This window comes from Balaenoptera ricei, chromosome 16 (genome assembly GCF_028023285.1).
Source record: "Balaenoptera ricei isolate mBalRic1 chromosome 16, mBalRic1.hap2, whole genome shotgun sequence".
In the NCBI taxonomy this organism is placed as follows: Eukaryota; Metazoa; Chordata; class Mammalia; order Artiodactyla; family Balaenopteridae; genus Balaenoptera; species Balaenoptera ricei.
This window is the reverse complement of record NC_082654.1, coordinates 22982884-23000969: the sequence shown is the minus strand read 5'-3', so window position 1 is coordinate 23000969 and position 18086 is coordinate 22982884. Positions and strand designations below refer to the sequence as shown.

Sequence of the window (18086 nt, the reverse complement as noted above, 5' to 3'; positions counted from 1 at the left end):
GATTAGAGGCTTGGTGACCAGCAAACAGAGTAGAATTGATTTTCTGGTTTATAAGCCATATGATAAGAAGTAGTTGATCATAAGTCAGAACGGTTCAATGAGATAATAAAAGGGCATCGTTTACAGACCAATGACCGTGTGCCACATATTCTGTGAATGACTTCTTATTCTCATTTAATCTTCACAACAGCCTTATGAAGTAGGCACTACTGTTAGCTCCATGCAGAGATGAGCAGAGGAAGGTGACCTTCCTCAATTCCAGGGTGTGAACCAAAGCAGTTCAAGTTCAGAGCCTGGGCCAGCTGACAAATGCTCAAGAAGACCCATGTTAACAAAATAGCAATTAAGAGTCACTGCTTCCTGATGACTTAGACATGTTGCAGACATTGGGCAATGCTCGTTACACAGGCTCTTGTTTACTGCATGGCTCTTGCCGTCCCCCCCATCACATGATGTGCTCCAGCAGGTGCCCTGTCCCACCCGAGGGCTTTGCTTACACACCTTTCTTATGGCACCTGTCATCTCCAAATCTCAGTTCCAGGGCCCCCTCCTCTGTGACACTCCTCCTGACTCCCCAGTTAGAGTTACATGGATCAGCTAGGATGCAAGAACTAGATAAGCTCTGGGAGACATCCCAGTTCCATCCTAAAAGGGTTCATCTTGGTCTCTCACATATAAGCATCCAACAATTTTTCTTTTAAAGTCCAAAGGTCAAAGGATGATGCCTGTGTGTCCTGTTAATGACAAAAGTTGAGTCTTGTTCCTGAAGTATGGCCACTCCTTCACTCAGTAGTTTTTGAGTGCTATTACGTGTTGGGCATGATTCTCGGTGCTGGGACACCTGGCCCTTGGTGGAGCTTATGTATCATTAAGCGAGGCAGTGCCTGCAAGGAGCGGGGGTGGGTGAGAGCGTGCTATTTTTGATAGGGTGGTCAAGCAAAGTCTCTTGGAAGCAAGGACATTTGAGCAGCGACCTGAATAACGTGCAGAAGTGCGCCGTGTATCTCCTGGGGAAGCTCCAGGGTGAGTGTGGGGCAAAGACCTTGAGGAGGAGGTGCCTTGTCGGGTACCAGGATGGCGGGGAATAGCAGCAGTAAAGAGGTGGAGGGAAGGAGCCGAAGCCAGTGAGACCTCACAGGTATTCAGGACACTCAGCAGATCGCTTCAGGCCCTGAAGAATGTCCGTGTGTGTTTATATAAGTTCCTTCTTGCATGTATGTACATCATCCATTCATACAAATGTGTGGAATTTCGCTTTCAGATTGCCAAGTCCTCTTGGGCTCATTTACTTTTTATGTGTTCAATATACCTGGTTCCTGTTGCCCCAGAGCCTGTCTTTCAAGCCTTGCTTTTCTGCACAGAGGGTGTGATCTGCCCTAACAGAGCCTTCGAAGTGAAACTCCAGCCCCTGGAGGCCCCTAGCTGGCTGGCCGCACTCAGCTGAGAGTGGAACAAGCTGGCAGGTACTGCTTCTTCGGACAGGTGCCTTTAATGCACAAAACGGACAGCAGGTGGCGCCGCACTACTCTTTATGAATCTTCATAAGGTGGCTGAGAGAAGGGGAGAAATTACTTGTGTGAATTGTTCCCTTTCTCTTGCTTGGTCTTCCTGTGCCGCAGGGAACAAGTGCTGTTTGTGTGACTGAACACTGTGTGTGTATCTGTGTGTGTCTGTGTGTCTGTGTGTGTCTGTGTGTGTGCTTATCACTGACCTGCCTCTGGCATTTGTTCTGAAGACCTCCTCTGACCATCTGATTAAATATTGTGCACGTATCATATTGCTGTTTTTCTGAAAGGTTAAAAAAAATCTACCAGAAGAAATAAAAGGAATTCAAAGTGTGAAGATGAGATCCTACAACAGAGTCCCTCAAACTTCAGTGGGCATGAGAATCACACTCATCTGTTCAAGGCAGATTATGATGTCACACTGCCAGAAATTCTAATTCAATAGGTCTGGAAAGGGGCCCAGGACACTATATTTTCACCATGTAATTCTGGGGCAGGTGGCTCATTAACCACATTTTACAAAACCCAGGTCTGACATTCACTGGCCAATATAATCATCGTGTGAATAGTTACAAAGCTACACAGGTTTTCAAGACACTGATCACTTTACCCTAAGATGGGGACAGAAAGACATCTGCAAAGGGCTCCTATGTAACGGGGTAGTTGCGAAGAGAGGTTCGGGAAGTATCGGAAAATCCACCTCATCTTTTTTATCACCTCCTATCCTGCAAGTCTGCACAATCTTCAGTGATTTTTTTTTTTTTTTTTTTTTCCCCTGCAAGACTGGCTGAGATAGGGCAGATTTCTGAGCAGAAATCTGCACGTCCTTTAAATTCTCTGCTCCATCCAGTTGAAGGCAACCCTGGCTGCACCCCGTGTCTAATTAGTTTGCAAACTAGCAGAGCACAGTGAATACATTCCTCAAGGAATTCTCAACTGTCAGGCGACAACAGATGACTCAGCTGCCCCGAGAGAGCCGCCCCAACCTGGGAACATTACAGCAGCAACACCATCTCCATTTGCTTCTGATGACCTTTGCAAACCGGTATTTAAGAACTTCTGATTTAGAATCAAAGCACCTTTTTGAACTGGAAAGTGGAGGAAGTATGTGTTCGAGACAGGCCATGGGGTTTTCTGGAAGAGCCCTGGGTAGGGGGAGGGGGGTTGGATGAGAGGGGCAGAGGGCAGGCTTTGGTAAGCTGAGCTGAGCTGCCGCTCAGAACCCACTAAATACAAACGCACAGGCCCCACTAAATACAAACGCACAGGCTGCACCGTGACGATGGAAAATCAAGCTTGGCCGGTTGACAGGGCACAGTATGAGCTGCTTGATAGAACCTTTGAGAAACAAGACATGCATTCCTCACATGACGGAGGAGAAAAACTAGTTTCAGAAAAACGCAGTAACTCAGCCAGGAGTTCAGGCCAGCATCTGGACCTAACAACTCCCAACTCAGTCCAGTGCTCGTTTCTGTTTTTCCTACAAAGCCATATATCCCTTCAATATCCTGCCACCATGGCACTAAAAATTGCCATGTTACTCTCCGTATTTGAGAGCAGGGGGCATGTAAGTCAATTATGAGTTTACCGTGACTTCCTCTTAGTGTAAAATAGTGTCAAATCACAGAACTTCTCTAATCCCTGCTTTTCCCATACGGAAGGAAGGCCAAATGTTGCCCATCATGGTAGAGGTGTGAGAATAAGCAAAGAAGTTCATATGCACAGTAAAGCACGACGGGCCCTTCAGGAGAGATGCCCTGGCAAACCTGTCAGAACCTGCTGGCACCGCTCACGCCAAGGCCTTTATATGTACGTGAATTAATGAAAACCTTAAAAATAATCCCGCTTTCATAGAGTTCGTACAAAAAGCTAATTCTTGTCCCCAAGACCAGGCTTAGAAAGGGGTCCCATGACATGAGGCCTGCTTATCCAACCGCTGCTTCACCCGAGATGAGTCTGACAAAATTAAAATCAGAACACAAAACTTTCCATTACAAATCACCTGCTGCTGAGGTTAAGGTCAAATCACTTAAGCCGTCCAATCAGGCTAATGAGATGGAAAAAAACAGCAAGTGTACCAAGCAGCTCATTTCTTTCAGAAGTCATGGCTTCAGCCATGACTGAAGGGAGTCATGGCTCCCTTAATCGGAAGCAGAGGCAAACTCTGTGCTGTTTTCCTTCCCAGGATTCAGTAAGCCCACGAGAGAACCAGGATAGGCAAGTTTCCCTCATGGGATATGATTATACGTAAGGTAAGGAAGAGTCCACAGGGCAACCAGGATGGGGAGCTATGGATGACACCAGGGGAAACCCTGAGAGATTGAAACGAAAAGCTGCTGCTGAATTTTCAATCAGTATTGACACATGCTTAGAGTCCAGGGATGTTTAATACATATATGGGATATGGAATATAATAACTGTAATTCTTCAGGAGAGTAGATCCTTAACAAAAATCCGCCTTATAGAATAAGCTGTGCAGAATGACAAACTGCCAGGTAGGCAGCCCTTCTCAGCAAATGTACTGCCATTTGTGTTGCCATTTATTTTTCTTACTAATAACCAAGGTTTGTGATGTAGTTTTTAAATATTTTAGGATTAGGCTTAGGATATTATCACTTTTGTCCTTATAGATACTGATATATAGGGAGGGATTATCTTTTAGTAAGAGGCAACTCCGGGAAGTCTATCTAGGACAGCTGAAAAGCGGCAGTCAGCCGGAAGAGAGCCTGGGAAATGCATCTGGAACCTATGTAGTTGTACTGCCAGTACACTGCCTCTAACCTAAATGTTCACATGCCTTTGGGATGATGTGCAAAGATGTGGAGGCGAATAAGGGCTGATGGAGACTTGGATCCTCTAACCCCAAGCCAGCACAGGCACTGATCATAACCTAGTGACCAAGTGCTGGGATTCTGGAGGCAGGGAGACCTGAGTCTGAAGCCTAACTCTGCCAGACGGTAGGTCTGCAACTTCAAGTGGGTGATTTAAGCTTTCTGAACCTCACTGTTCTTTGTAAGGTAGTGTTTCTAATAGTGCCTACTTCATAGGGTTGTTTTGAAAAGGAAGATCATATACATAAAGAACACGTTTAGCACAAAGCCTGGCACACAGTAAGAGCTTAACAAACGTTAGCTGAAAAGGGGGATGTGGAGTTGGCAGAGTGGGACTCTTGCAGAACTCTGTTTAAACTCAAAGAAGGATAGGTGTGTTTCTTTGAAGCACTTGGGTCCTGAGTGTACAGGAGATAAGGATCAAGAATGACTGACAGGGCAGGAAACCTCAGGAAGGAACAATCTCTTGGGGACCCCTAAATAGTCTTATCCACCCACTGGATCACAGCAGCTTAACAAAAGAGATTCTGCTTGGTACTTTCTGTGCTCAGTTTGGTTCAATGCACAAAGGTTAGGTGAGAGGCATGGAATACTGCCTAGCCTTAATACTCCTGGCCTAGAACTTGGAATCTGAACGTGACCGTTCATATAAAGGGGCTAGCTTTCATTTAAAAGTAAGCCATTTATCCAGCAATCTAAACAAGTCCTATGCCTGTCTGGGGACACCCATACACCAAGCATAAGAGGCATTCATGGCAAACATTTTTACCAAACACAGCTTAGGAGATATCACTGTCTCATTAGGACACCTTTGAACTCCTCAATGGGGGAAAAGCTTTAATACTTTTTGAAACTATTTCTAAATGTAGCTTCCTTAACATTGTTTACCCTCTTTCCCTCTATGCCACCTTCTAGGACCAAATCATCACAGATCAAAGTCCAGGAAACATACTCTTTTTTAAAAAAAGGAACAAAAGTCTAAAAGAATTATTAATAATGAGATATAACATGGGAAGAGAAAAAAAAACAGATGGGGAGAAACTCCATTACTTGTGCTAATGGGGATTGTTCTCAAACATTTCTGACCAAAAAAAAAAAAAAAAACCCCAAACCGCCCCCCTCCCCCACCAACAAATTCATATTCAATCAACCAGCCCAGCAAGCTGGTCAGGCCCAGCACAGACACCGGTATCGTCTCTCAGAAGCATCTGGAAGAGGCAGAGTCAGTGCAAGAGAACAATCTGAAGCAAACCAGAGTCCAGATCACTCAAAACTAAACCCTGGTTTCTTCTTGCTTTCTCCCCACTTGGTTCTCTCACTCTCCTTTCCCCTCCTGCTAAAAGGTAGCTAGTGAGCTTCTTCTAGATAAGGAATTTTGGATTATATCTTTAAAAGGACACGATATCTAAAATATGTCATAAACCAACAACAGTAATAACATACAAGTTACATGTAAGTACAGGACGGCGCTGTCAGACCCCAGACTGTTGTCCACCTGCACGGTCACTCGGAAAATGCCCACATTGTGATAGACGTGTTTGATCCCATCTTCCATGGAGCTGAGGTTGACATAAGACACAGCGATGCCATCCCCGAAGTCCACTTGGATGAATGTCCTCTGGACGTCACCCTGAAAGACAACATCAGAGGAAGGGGAGTCGGCGGTGCTTGCCTGCTGCTTCTCCAGGGGTTGGGGATTGCCTGAGCCCCGGGCTCAAAAGGCAGCCCTGGTTCCCTCCTATAGCTGGGAGCACCTGTCTGTGTGACAGGATCCCTGTGATATCCCTTGGCAGACAGGAGTTTACTAAGATGGATGCTCTCCAAATCTGAAGGGCACCAACTCCCAAAAGTTTCAAGATTTGGAAAATTAAGTGTTTGATTATCAGCTCCAATTTGATATTCAGTTTCTCTGAAGGCTTTGTTTACAGCCTGATCATCCACATGAATAAAAGATTTACATACACAGTTTAAAAAATTCAGCCGCCCTGACATAGTCAAGGACCACTTCCCATGTGTTCTGGACCCCCAAATCCCCTTCTTTATTTCTGGTTCCCTATCTGTGTTGGAGGAAGGACAGGAGACACCTTGCCTTACACATGATATGACATTGGACTCAGCCCTATTATTGTTTAAGATAATGATGGTTATTTTGTTTACATTTCAGCATTTTGTACCATCAAAATGATCTCATTTTATTCTTCACAGAATCTCAGTCTAGAGAAAAGTGGGCAATGTTTGTTCATTTTACAGACGAGGAAGCTGCAGTGAAGAATGTTTTAACCATTTGCTCAGGGTTACCACAGCTAGTTAGCAGCAGTCTTGGGATTTGAACCCATCGCTCTGGACTTGGGTTTCATTCATTATAGGTGGGTAAGCTCCTCCCAGCTCTAATCCTGTTGTCCCATTAACCGGCTGGATGACTTCATGCAAGTCATTCAGTCTCCTTTGGTCTCAGTTACCTAATCTGTGAAATGGGCATATTAATATCTTACCATCTTAGCTCAAAGGTTGTTATAGAAGACATGTGAGTAATCAGTAATCTGTAAAATTCGATACCAAAATGAATGACTGTAAAAACAATGCAGCTGTAAAAGACTTGCTATATCCCTTTTAAAGCTTGACTGGAATCATATGATTCTAAATTTCCCACTAGTAGGCAGGAGAAGACAAAGTCTGCTTTATAAAATCCCAAACCTGTGAAAAAAAAAATAGCCTGTGGAATTAGATGAGATTCTTAAGGAATAAAGTTTCTTAGAAAAACTGACAAAACCCAGCATCCCTCACAGACAGCCCATCGTTTAACAAGTTTTTTTGCTTGTTTTGTTAGCTTTTCCCATTTTGTGGGTGGGGAAGAAAACAAAAAACCTTTGAAATAGAAATGTATTTTCAATTAAGTAAGGTTCATATGGTATCATATTTTTTGAAAAGGGCAAGTTTAAAATGCTGACATTTAAAAGATTAATTCATAGGGAAAGGAAAAGCAATTCAAATCCTATGAATCTATGTGACCTACTCTTCTGATCTGTGCCCAGCCAAGCATTGTGTGAGGGGGTACACAGCAGTTAACCCTCAGTAAGGACTTGGGCAAAAATTCTCCCCTAGAGTGGGAAAAAGAAACTCCATTCAAAATTATGAAACAGGGCTTCCCTGGTGGCGCAGTGGTTGAGAATCTGCCTGCCAATGCAGGGGACACGGGTTCGAGCCCTGGTCTGGGAAGATCCCACATGCCGCGGAGTAACTAGGCCCGTGAGCCACAACTACTGAGCCTGCGCGTCTGGAGCCTGTGCTCGGCAACGAGAGGCCGCGATAGTGAGAGGCCCGCCCGCCGCGATGAAGAGTGGCCCCCGCTTGCCACAACTAGAGAAAGCCCTCGCACAGAAACGAAGACCCAACACAGCCATACATACATACATAAAAATAAAAAGAATGTAAGCAGACAAGAATAGCATTAAAAAAAAAAAAAAAAAAAAGAATGGGATCTTAACATTCTTATAAAAAAAAAAAAAAAAAAAAAAAAAAATTATGAAACAAATATCCACAAGCCCAGACATTGTGCAATTACTTGAATTCCCTTTACTAATAAATATAAATGTCAGCCATTCTTGCTGACTTGTCCTTCATTTGGACAACCAAATTGGACTGATCAATTTCTCATTCTGTTTTTGGTCAGTTTCCTCCCATGTTTTCTGTATTTTCCACAGAGTTGCTGACGGCCAATCCTGGGTTTGGGCAGGGAGGAAGAACCCACCTTAAAATCTACTCACGTTATTTGGGACAAGTGTCTCAGGGAAATACCAGGAGTAGCTAGGCTTAACCAGGTTATCTATGGAATGAAACAAGCAACATAGTTTCTGAGAGAGGAAGAGGTTGAGAGACAGACAGAGAGGGAAAGAGAGGTGTAGGGTTCTTTGTGGAGACAGAGTGGACATCAGGTAGGGTCACCATTTGCAAGAAGAAAGAAGGGAGATTCGCCTCTCAGCTGATTCTACTTCGGCCTCCACAGAGAGAGAGCAGCTACCCCCGTGACTGGGGAAAGTACAGCTTTGGCTGCCACTGCGTGAGTCTACCTTGCCTTGCTCTTTCTGTCTGGTATTCACCACTCTCCTTGTGTGGCTCTGGACTTAGACCTCTTGTCAGTTACTTAAAACTCCTCCCAAGTTCTGTCTGGATGTCCACTGTCTGTTGGCCTGATAGCATTCCTAATTCTCCATGGTGGACAATGTGCTCTGTGTACATCACAGTTGAAAGGAGGGAGCCTCATGGCATTTGGACTAGTGCATCGGTAGGGCTGCCAATAGAGTGGAGGAGCCAGGCTTTTAGAATATTAGGTCAGGTACAGGGATGGAGATATAGATATACAGATATATGTACATTAGGTTTACCACACATCTGAGAGCCCCAGTGGGTAAAGACATGGAATCCCCCAATCAAATGTGAGATCCCCAAGGCCTCCTGATGTGGATGCAGGCCTCTGGGTTTGGTGTTCTGCACAAGGAGAAGAGAGCATCCAGGGGCCAAGTCTGACAGCTGAAGGTGGCAGATGCACCCCTGCTTGCTGTAGCTTTGCCCACTCCAGTGGAACACACTGGATCTCGTGCCTTTGCTGTCAGGGGCTCTCAGGTGCTTGGAAAACCTAACACAGTTGTAGCTGCATCACTTTGGGGCTCACCTATCATCAACCTCTGACTTCCTTGGGCTGCAATTACCATCTCAGGCAGGGATACCAACCCCTTTTAGAGAATAAGAAACAGGACAAAGGGGAGAATTCCTGAGTCCTAGGTCACCATTTGATTAGGCATGCCTGCCCTGCTTTAATGGGGTCATTCTTTCTTTCTTCTGGTCATTCATTAATTCAACCAATGACAGATATTTATTAGGTGTCTATCTTGTGTCAGGTACTAAATGGAGAAAACGCTGTTAAGTAAATTATAACCAACCAAACAAAACAGATGTAGTCTGGGCTTTCTTGAGCAAAAAAACTACTGGTGAGACAGATGGACTTTAATAATCACAAAAATAAATAAAAAGCTATTCTAGGGGATGATGTCAGAGGTCCATGGCATTGTAAGCTTGTACAGCAGGGAGAAGTACAGAGCTGAAAATCTAACCCAATTGAGAACTTCAAGAAAGGCTTCAAGGGGCTTCCCTGGTGGCGCAGTGGTTAAGAATCCGCCTGCCAATGCAGGGGACACGGACAGGTTCAAGCCCTAGTCCAGGAAGATCCCACATGCGACTGAGCAACTAAGCCCATGCGCCACAACTGCTGTGGCCATGAGCCACAACTACTGAGCCGGTGCACCTAGAGACCATGCTCCGCAACAAGAGAAGCCACCGCAGTGAGAAGCCCGTGCACTGCAACGAAGAGTAGCTCGCCACAACTAGAGAAAGCCTGCACGCAGCAACGAAGACCCAACGCGGCCAAAAATAAATAAATAAAATAAATTTAAAAAAAAAAAAAAAAAAGAAAAGAAAGGCTTCAGGAAGAAGTGATATCTGAGCTGAGAAGGCTTGAAGGAAAGAAATTAACCAAACAAAGGACATGAGCAAGAGAGATGGAGGTGAGGAGTTCAGGCAATGGGCACAACAGGAACCAGGTGTGCAAGGGCCCTGTGGCAGAAGGGGGTGACACAGTTAAAGGAAGCTAATGATACAGGCACAGTAGGAACATGTGAAATTAGACTGGAGGGGAGACGATGACATTTTAGGACTTGGCGGCCAAGTTTCTGACTTCGATCTTTCTCCTAAGAGCGATGGGAAGACATCAGTGTTTGAAGCAGAGGTGCGGGGGAAGATGGCATGATAATATTTTTAATTCAAAAAGATCACTCTGGCTACAATATGAAGGATGCACTGGAAGGAGGCCCAAGTATTCTGGGAAGCCAATTAGGCGATAGTTCAGGGTAGATGATAGGTAGATTGATACATGAGTTGCAACAGGAAATTACATTCACCTTCCTGCTAAATTGATTCCCATAGTTTATTGGTTTTGAAATCAATGAATCTCAGCCTTTGATATCAAAATCTCTTATAGAAATTAAAAGAAAAAAAAAGCTGATGTTGGGCTTCCCTGGTGGCGCGGTGGTTGAGAATCCGCCTGCCAATGCAGGGGACACGGGTTCGAGCCCTGGTCTGGGAAGATCCCACATGCCGCGGAGCGGCTGGGCCCGTGAGCCACAACTACTGAGCCTGCGCGTCTGGAGCCTGTGCTCCGCAACAAGAGAGGCCACGGTAGTGAAAGGCCCGCGCACCGCGATGAAGAGTGGCCCCCACTTGTCGCAACTGGAGAAAGCTCTCGCACAGAAACGAAGACCCAACACAGCCATAAATAAATAAATAAATAAATATATTTTTTTTAAAAAAGCTGATGTCCAGTTACCATCCAAGACCCACCTCCTGGTTCGGGACCTCTGGGGAGGATGCTTGGTCCTGCTGTGGCCTGAAAAAGGTCCACAGCTGATGCTGGGCTGCACCAAAGGTTGAGGCCCACTGGTTCAGACTGTTGAACGTTAGGTTTTCTTGTGACTGAATTCATCTAAAGATGAATACAGTACAACACGAGCTGATGCCATTCCTATTCCACCTTGGCACAATGCTGAAAGTTTTCCCAGGGTGTTTCAGGATTCTAAGTGCTAAGGATGCATTCACAGAGCCAGGAATGGAAGAACTAAACTCACTGTTAGTGACTGGTGCACAGTCACAAAAGTTCCACCACACACTCGGTCAAGGTCAGTTCTCTAGGAAAACGAGTTGCTGGATAATATGAAGGTAGTTTGTAGACAGGGCTGAGATGTACCCTTAAGGCCTGCATCTTCAGTACCTAACACAGTGCTTGCAGATGATTCTTTTCTGTTCAATACATTTTGAAATTTTAAAAAAGAAAAAATAAATTTTGAATATTGTGCATTTCTACCATGCTTGTTCATTAAAGTGCTTTCTTATATATTACCTCATTTGGCTGTTTGGACCTTTGGGAGACACCAAGGGAAGATGTTATTTCTATTTGCTATACCAGGAGAACTGGGGCACAAACAGGTTAAACAAGATGCCAGAAGTCTCATAGCTAGTAAGAGGCTTAAAAACAGGTCTAAGATGATTTGTGGCTTAAGCTTTATCCTTGCAGCTCAGTCCTTGTTGAGTTCCTTTCATTGGAATTTACTTGCAATGCCTTTTAGAGTGAGAGAAAGGTAATAACAAAGGCAAGCCTCACTTTCTTTTCTTGTTTAGACTCTATTCCTGGCTTTGACCGTTTCCCCCTCCGACAATATTTTTGCTTATAAGTGGAAAGACGGGTTGTTGTAAACTCCATACACTACCCTTATGTCTTCCCTCTGGTGAGGCAGTGTCATGTTCAAGCCATAAAGAAGTTAGAGAATATGGGAAATGATAGGCATTCATAACCAGTAATCAGGAAAATCTTGTGTATCAAGAGGTACTTCAATCTAATGACAAGTCATTCCCGAAACACAACCTAGGCTGGGAAATATCTAGACTGTCACATAAAATTCTTTAGACCTAATGCCATTTAGTCACATGCCCTAATATAGACACAGAACCGAGAGTACTAGCTCAAAAGAAGTGCCCAAGAAAGGCACAAAAGCCACGTGAAATCCACACAGGGATTCTCCAAGGGCAGCGCTGGCTTCTGTAATAGAAAAACAAATATATCAAATGGCCACAATGAAGCCAAGATTAACCTGAGAAATGAAAGGTGTGTGAACCTATCAGGTCCTGTAACAGGGTTTCAGAGAAAAATGGGAAAACAAATGCTACAGTAACTTAATACTGACAGCCTCAGTCCAGAAATGAGACTCCAAGACCCACCTGAAGGCATTAGGGACCCACTGCAGATAGAAACTGGGCTCGTTTGTCAGAGGCTGGTCCTTGCAAAGCTCGAGGGTGGGCCTGACTCAGGTTTTACTGAAATTCAGTCCTGGAAGGTGCCTTACAGTTTATGCAGCAAAAACTACATTGAAGTGAAATACCTATAGTATAACCTATTTTAAAATGCATAAAATAACACAGTATATGTACTGTAAGTCTGTATGTGTTTGCATGAGCATAAATGTGCTGGTTAAAACAACCCAGCCTGTTAACACTGATTACCCCAGGGGTGAAGTGAAGTGAGGGGTAGAGGAAGATCAGCAGGGTTAAAAGAGAGGAGTAAAGGAGGGGCAATAAAGATTTCACCAAATTTAAAAGAAGCGGTGGAGTAGGGGATAACATAAGAAACATCACAAAACACAATAATTTATCCCTACTGTTACTATAAACATTTAAATATTAAGTATATAGGAAATAACCAGGAGGTAACACAGACATTGGTTAGATTGATCATGAGATACAGCCGACTTTGGTCTTGAATTTCTATTGTTATTTTAATGTTTTTTGACCACAGTATTTGAACAAAGATATCACTAGGGGCATTAAATGCCAGAAACAAAAATCAGACATTTCAGTCTTTCTTCTTATGGCTAAAGGTATTTGGGCAGGATGGGGAGTATGAAATAAAAATAATCCACATTTTGGGAAGGTAAATTGGTGCAGCCACTATGGAAAACAGTATAGAGGTTCCTCAACAAACTAAAAATAGAGCTGCCATATGATCCAGCAATCCTACTCCTAGGCATATATCTGGACAAAGCTATAATTCAAAAAGATACATGCACCCCTATGTTCAGAGCAGCATTATTCACAATAGCCAAGACATGGAAACAAGTTAAATGTCCATCGACAGAGGAATGGATAAAGAAGACGTGGTACATATATACAATGGAATACTACTCAGCCATAAAAAAGAATGAAATAATACCATTTGCAGCCACATGGATGGACCTAGAGATTATCATACTACGTGAAGGAAGTCAGAAAGAGAAAGACAAATACCATATGATATCACTTATATGTAGAATCTAAAAAATGACACAAATGGACTTATCTATGAAACAGAAACAGACTCACAGACATAGAGAACAGACTTGTGGTTGCCAAGGGGGTGGGGGTTGGGGGAGTTTGGGAATAGCAGACGCAAGCTATTATATTGAATGGATAAACAATAAGGTCCTACTGTATAGTACAGGGAACTATATTTAATATCCTGTGATAAACCATAATGGAAAAGAATATGAAAAAGAATGTATATACATGTATAACTGAATCATTTTGCTGTACATCAGAAATTAACATAACAGTGTAAATCAACTATACTTCAATAAAATAAATTAGAAAAACAAAAAATAATCCACCTTTGCCTTGCACGTCCTACTCCAGGGTATGCGACTCAGGTTAGCAACTTTAGACTCAGACTGGCAAGGCTTTTTATGGCTGAGTCTCAAGAAGAAACAGAAAAGGAGATAACTATGGTATAATGTTGCTCTGGCCTCCAAAGAAGAGATTTTGTCAGCAGGTGGAAAGGAGTTCATGGAGAGAAGTGCTATCCCCCTTGTGCTTATTCAATAAGACCGACCTCTGGCATATGACTTATTACGTGAGTTGTGCTAGTTAAGATTGTTCTAGAACATCCCCTGATGGTCACTAAGGGAAAAGAGAGAGAACATTTCTCAAAAGTTTTCTGTCCCAGAAATAATAACAGCATTTCTCTCTATAGTTTCTCATTGAATCTTTTAAAAAAAATTTTTTTATATTTTTGTTATATATAGCTTTTTATTTTTATTTTTTTAACATCTTTATTGGAGTATAATTGCTTTACAATGGCGTGTTAGTTTCTGCTTTATAACAAAGTGAATCAGCTATATGTATGCATATATCCTCATATATCCTCCCTCTTCCGTCTTCCTCCCACCCTCCCTATCCCACCCCTCTGGGTGGTCACAAAGCACCAATCTGATCTCCCTGTGCTATGTGGCTGCTTCCCACTAGCTATTTATTTTACATTGGGTAGTGTATATATGTCCATGCTACTCTCTCACTTCGTCTCAGCTTACCTTTCCCCCTCCCCATGTCCTCAAGTTCATTCTCTACATCTGTGTCTTTACTCCTGTCCTGCCCCTAGGTTCTTCAGAACCATTTTTTTTTTAATTCCATATATCTGTGTTAGCATACAGTATTTGTTTTCCTCTTTCTGACTTACTTCACTCTGTATGACAGTCTCTAGGTCCATCCACCTCACTACAAATAACTCAATTTCATTTCTTTTTATGGCTGAGTAATATTCTATTGTATATATGTGCCACATCTTCTTTATCCATTCATCTGTTGATGGACACTTAGGTTGCTTCCATGTCCTGGCTATTGTAAATAGAGCTGCGTTCCTGAGATCAACCCCACTTGATCATGGTGTATGATCCTTTTAATGTGCTCTTGGATTCTGTTTGCTAGTATTTTGTTGAGGATTTTTACATCTATGTTCATCTGTGATATTGGCCTGTATTTTTCTTTTTTTTGTAGCATCTTTGTTTGGTTTTGGTATCAGGGTGATGGTGGCCTCGTAGAATGAGTTTGGGAGTGTTCCTCCCTCTGCTATATTTTGGAAGAGTTTGAGAAGGATAGGTGTTAACTCTTCTCTAAATGTTAGATAGAATTTGCCTGTGAGTCCATCTGGTCCCTGGCTTTTGTGTTTTAGAAGATTTTTAATCACAGTTTCAATTTCAGTGCTTGTGATTGGTCTGTTTATATTTTCTATTTCTTCCTGGTTCAGTCTCGGAAGGTTGTACTTTTCTAAGAATTTGTCCATTTCTTCCAGGCTGTCCATTTTATTGGCATAGAGTTGCTTGTAGTAATCTCTCATGATCCTTTGTATTTCTGCAGTGTCAGTTGTTACTTCTCCTTTTTCATTTCTAATTCTATTGATTTGAGTCTTCTCCCTTTTTTTGATGAGTCTGGGCTAATGGTTTATCTATCTTGTTTATCTTCTCAAAGAACCAGCTTTTAGTTTAATGATCTTTGCTATTGTTTCCTTCATTTTTTTCCCATTTATTTCTGATCTGCTCTTTATGATTTCTTTCCTTCTGCTAACTTTGGGGTTTTTTTGTTCTTCTTTCTTTAGTTCTTTTAGGTGTAAGGTTAGGTTGTTTATTTGAGATGTTTCTTGTTTCTTGAGGTAGGATTGTACTGCTACAAACTTCCCTCTTAGAACTGCTTTTGCTGCATCCCATAGGTTTTGGGTCATGGTGTTTTCATTGTCATTTGTTTGTAGGTATTTTTGATTTCCTCTTTGATTTCTTCAGTGATCACTAGGTTATTTAGTAGTGTATTGTTTAGCCTCCATGTGTTTGTATTTTTTATAGATTTTTTCCTGTAATTGATATCTAGTCTCATAGCGTTGTGGTCGAAAAAGATACTTGATGCAATTTCAACTTTCTTAAATTTACCAAGGCTTGAGTTGTGACCCGAGATACGATCTATCCTGGAAAATGTTCCATGAACACTTGAGAAGAAAGCGTATTCTGTTGCTTTTGGATGGAATGTCCTAAAAATATCAATTAAGTCCTTCTTGTTTAATGTATGATTTGAAGCTTGTGTTTCCTTATTTATTTTCATTTTGGATGATCTTTCCATTGGTGAAAGTGGGTTTTTAAAGTCCCCTACTATGAATGTGTTACTGTCGATTTCCCCTTTTATGCATGCTAGCATTCGCCTTATGTATTGAGGTGCTCCTATGTTGGATGCACAAATATATACAATTGTTATATCTTCTTCTTGAATTGTTCCCTTGATCATTATGTAGTGTCCTTCTTTGTCTCTTGTAATAGTCTTTATTTTAAAGTCTATTTTGTCTCATATGAGAATTGCTACTCCAGCTTTTTTTGATTTCCATTTGCATGGAATATCTTTTTCCATCCCCTTGCTTTCAGTCTGTATGTGTCCCTAGGCCTGAAGAGGGTCTGCTGTAGACAGCATTTATACAGGTCTTGTTTTTGTATCCATTCAGTCTATGTCTTTTGGTTGGAGCATTTAATCTATTTACATTTAAGGTGGTTATTGATATGTATGTTCCCATTACCATTTTCTTAATTGTTTTGGGTTTGTTATTGTAGGTCTTTTCCTTCTCTTGTGTTTCCTGCCTAGGAAGTTCCTTTAGCATTTTTTGTAAAGCTGGTTTGGTGGTGCTGAATCCTCTTAGCTTTTGCTTGTCTGTAAGGTTTTTAATTTCTCCATCGAATCTGAATGAGATCCTTGCTGGGTAGAGTAATCTTGTTTGTAGGTTTTTGCCTTTCATCACTTTATATATGTCCTGCCACTCCCTTCTGGCTTGCAGAGATTCTGCTGAAAGATCAGCTGTTAACCTTATGGGGATTCCCTTGTGTGTTATTTGTTGTTTTTCCCTTGCTGCTTTTAATATTTTTGCTTTCTATTTAATTTTTGATAGTTTGATCAATATGTGTCTTGGCGTGTTTCTCCTTGGATTTATCCTGTATGGGACTCTATGTGCTTCCTGGACTTGATTGACTATTTCCTTGCCCATATTAGGGAAATTTTCAACTATAATGTCTTCAACTATTTTCTCATTCCCTTTTCCTCTTTTTCTTCTGGGACCCCTATAATTCGAATGTTGGTGCATTTAATGTTGTCCCAGAGGTCTCTGAGACTGTCCTCAATTCTTTTCATTCTTTTCTCTTTATTCTGCTCTGTGGTAGTTATTTGCACAATTTTATCTTCCAGGTCACTTATCCGTTCTTCTGCCTCAGTTATTCTCCCATTGATTCCTTCTAGTCAATTTTTAGTTTCATTTATTGTGTTGTTCATCACTGTTTGTTTGCTCTTTAGTTCTTCTAGGTCCTTGTTAAACGTTTCTTGTATTTTTCCATTCTATTTCCAAGACTTTAGATCATCTTTACTATCATTACTCTGACTTCTTTTTCAGGTAGACTGCCTATTTCCTCTTCATTTGTTTGTTCTGGTGGGTTTTTTACCTTGCTCCTTCATCTGCTGTGTGTTTCTCTGTCTTCTCATTTTGCTTAACTTACTGTGTTTGGGGTCTCCTTTTCACAGCCTGCAGGTTTGCAGTTCCCTTTGTTTTTGGTGTCTGTCCCCAGTGGGTAAGGTTGGTTCAGTGGGTTGTGTAGGCTTCCTGGTGGAGGAGGCTGTTGCCTGTGTTGTGGTGGATGAGACTGGATCTTGTCTTTCTAGTGGGCAGGAGCGCATCTGGTGGTGTGTTTTGGGGTGTCTGTGAACTTAGTATGATTTTAGACAGCCTCTCTGCTAATGGATGGGGTTGTGCTCCTGTCTTGCTAGTTGTTTGGCATAGGGTGTCCAGCACTGTAGCTTGCTGGTCGTTGAGTGGAGCTGGGTCTTAGTGTTGAGATAGAGATCTCTGGGAGAGCTTTCATCATTTGATATTACGTGGAGCCGGGAGGTCTCTGGTGGACCAATGTCCTGAACTCGGCTCTTCCACCTCAAAGGCACAGACCTGACACATGGCCTGAGCACCAAGACCCTGTCAGCCACACGGCCAGGTACATGGGGAGTTTCTTGCCTTTGGGGAAGTCTGAAGTCTTCTGCCAGCATTCAGTAGGTGTTCTGTAGGAGTTGTTCCATATGTAGATGTATTTCTGATGTATTTGTGGGGAGGAAGGTGATCTCCACATCTTACTCCTCCACCATCTTGAAGGTCTCTCCCTCATTGAATCTTCATCCCTAAAAGACTCAGACCTAAAAGACTGTTAAAATTTGCCTAGAGTCACAAGATTAGTTTGAACCAAGCTCTTCTTAACTCCAAGTTCATCACTACTACTTCTTGTTCAGAAGACACTCAAAGTATTCCATGTGCTCATTCCTAGATGGATGCTGAAGA

General features: G+C 42.4%; 1 protein-coding gene across 8 annotated transcripts in view; it reads right to left on the bottom strand.

The window, feature by feature from the left end:
- Positions 1-18086, bottom strand: part of SORCS1 (sortilin related VPS10 domain containing receptor 1) — a 577597-nt gene that overhangs the window by 54122 nt on the left and 505389 nt on the right. For all 8 annotated transcript variants that reach the window (XM_059899261.1, XM_059899265.1, XM_059899263.1 and 5 more), the window contains exon 19: positions 5780-5966. In XM_059899261.1, coding sequence (XP_059755244.1) covers positions 5780-5966 — 187 coding nt within the window. The remainder of the gene's footprint in view (positions 1-5779; positions 5967-18086) is intronic.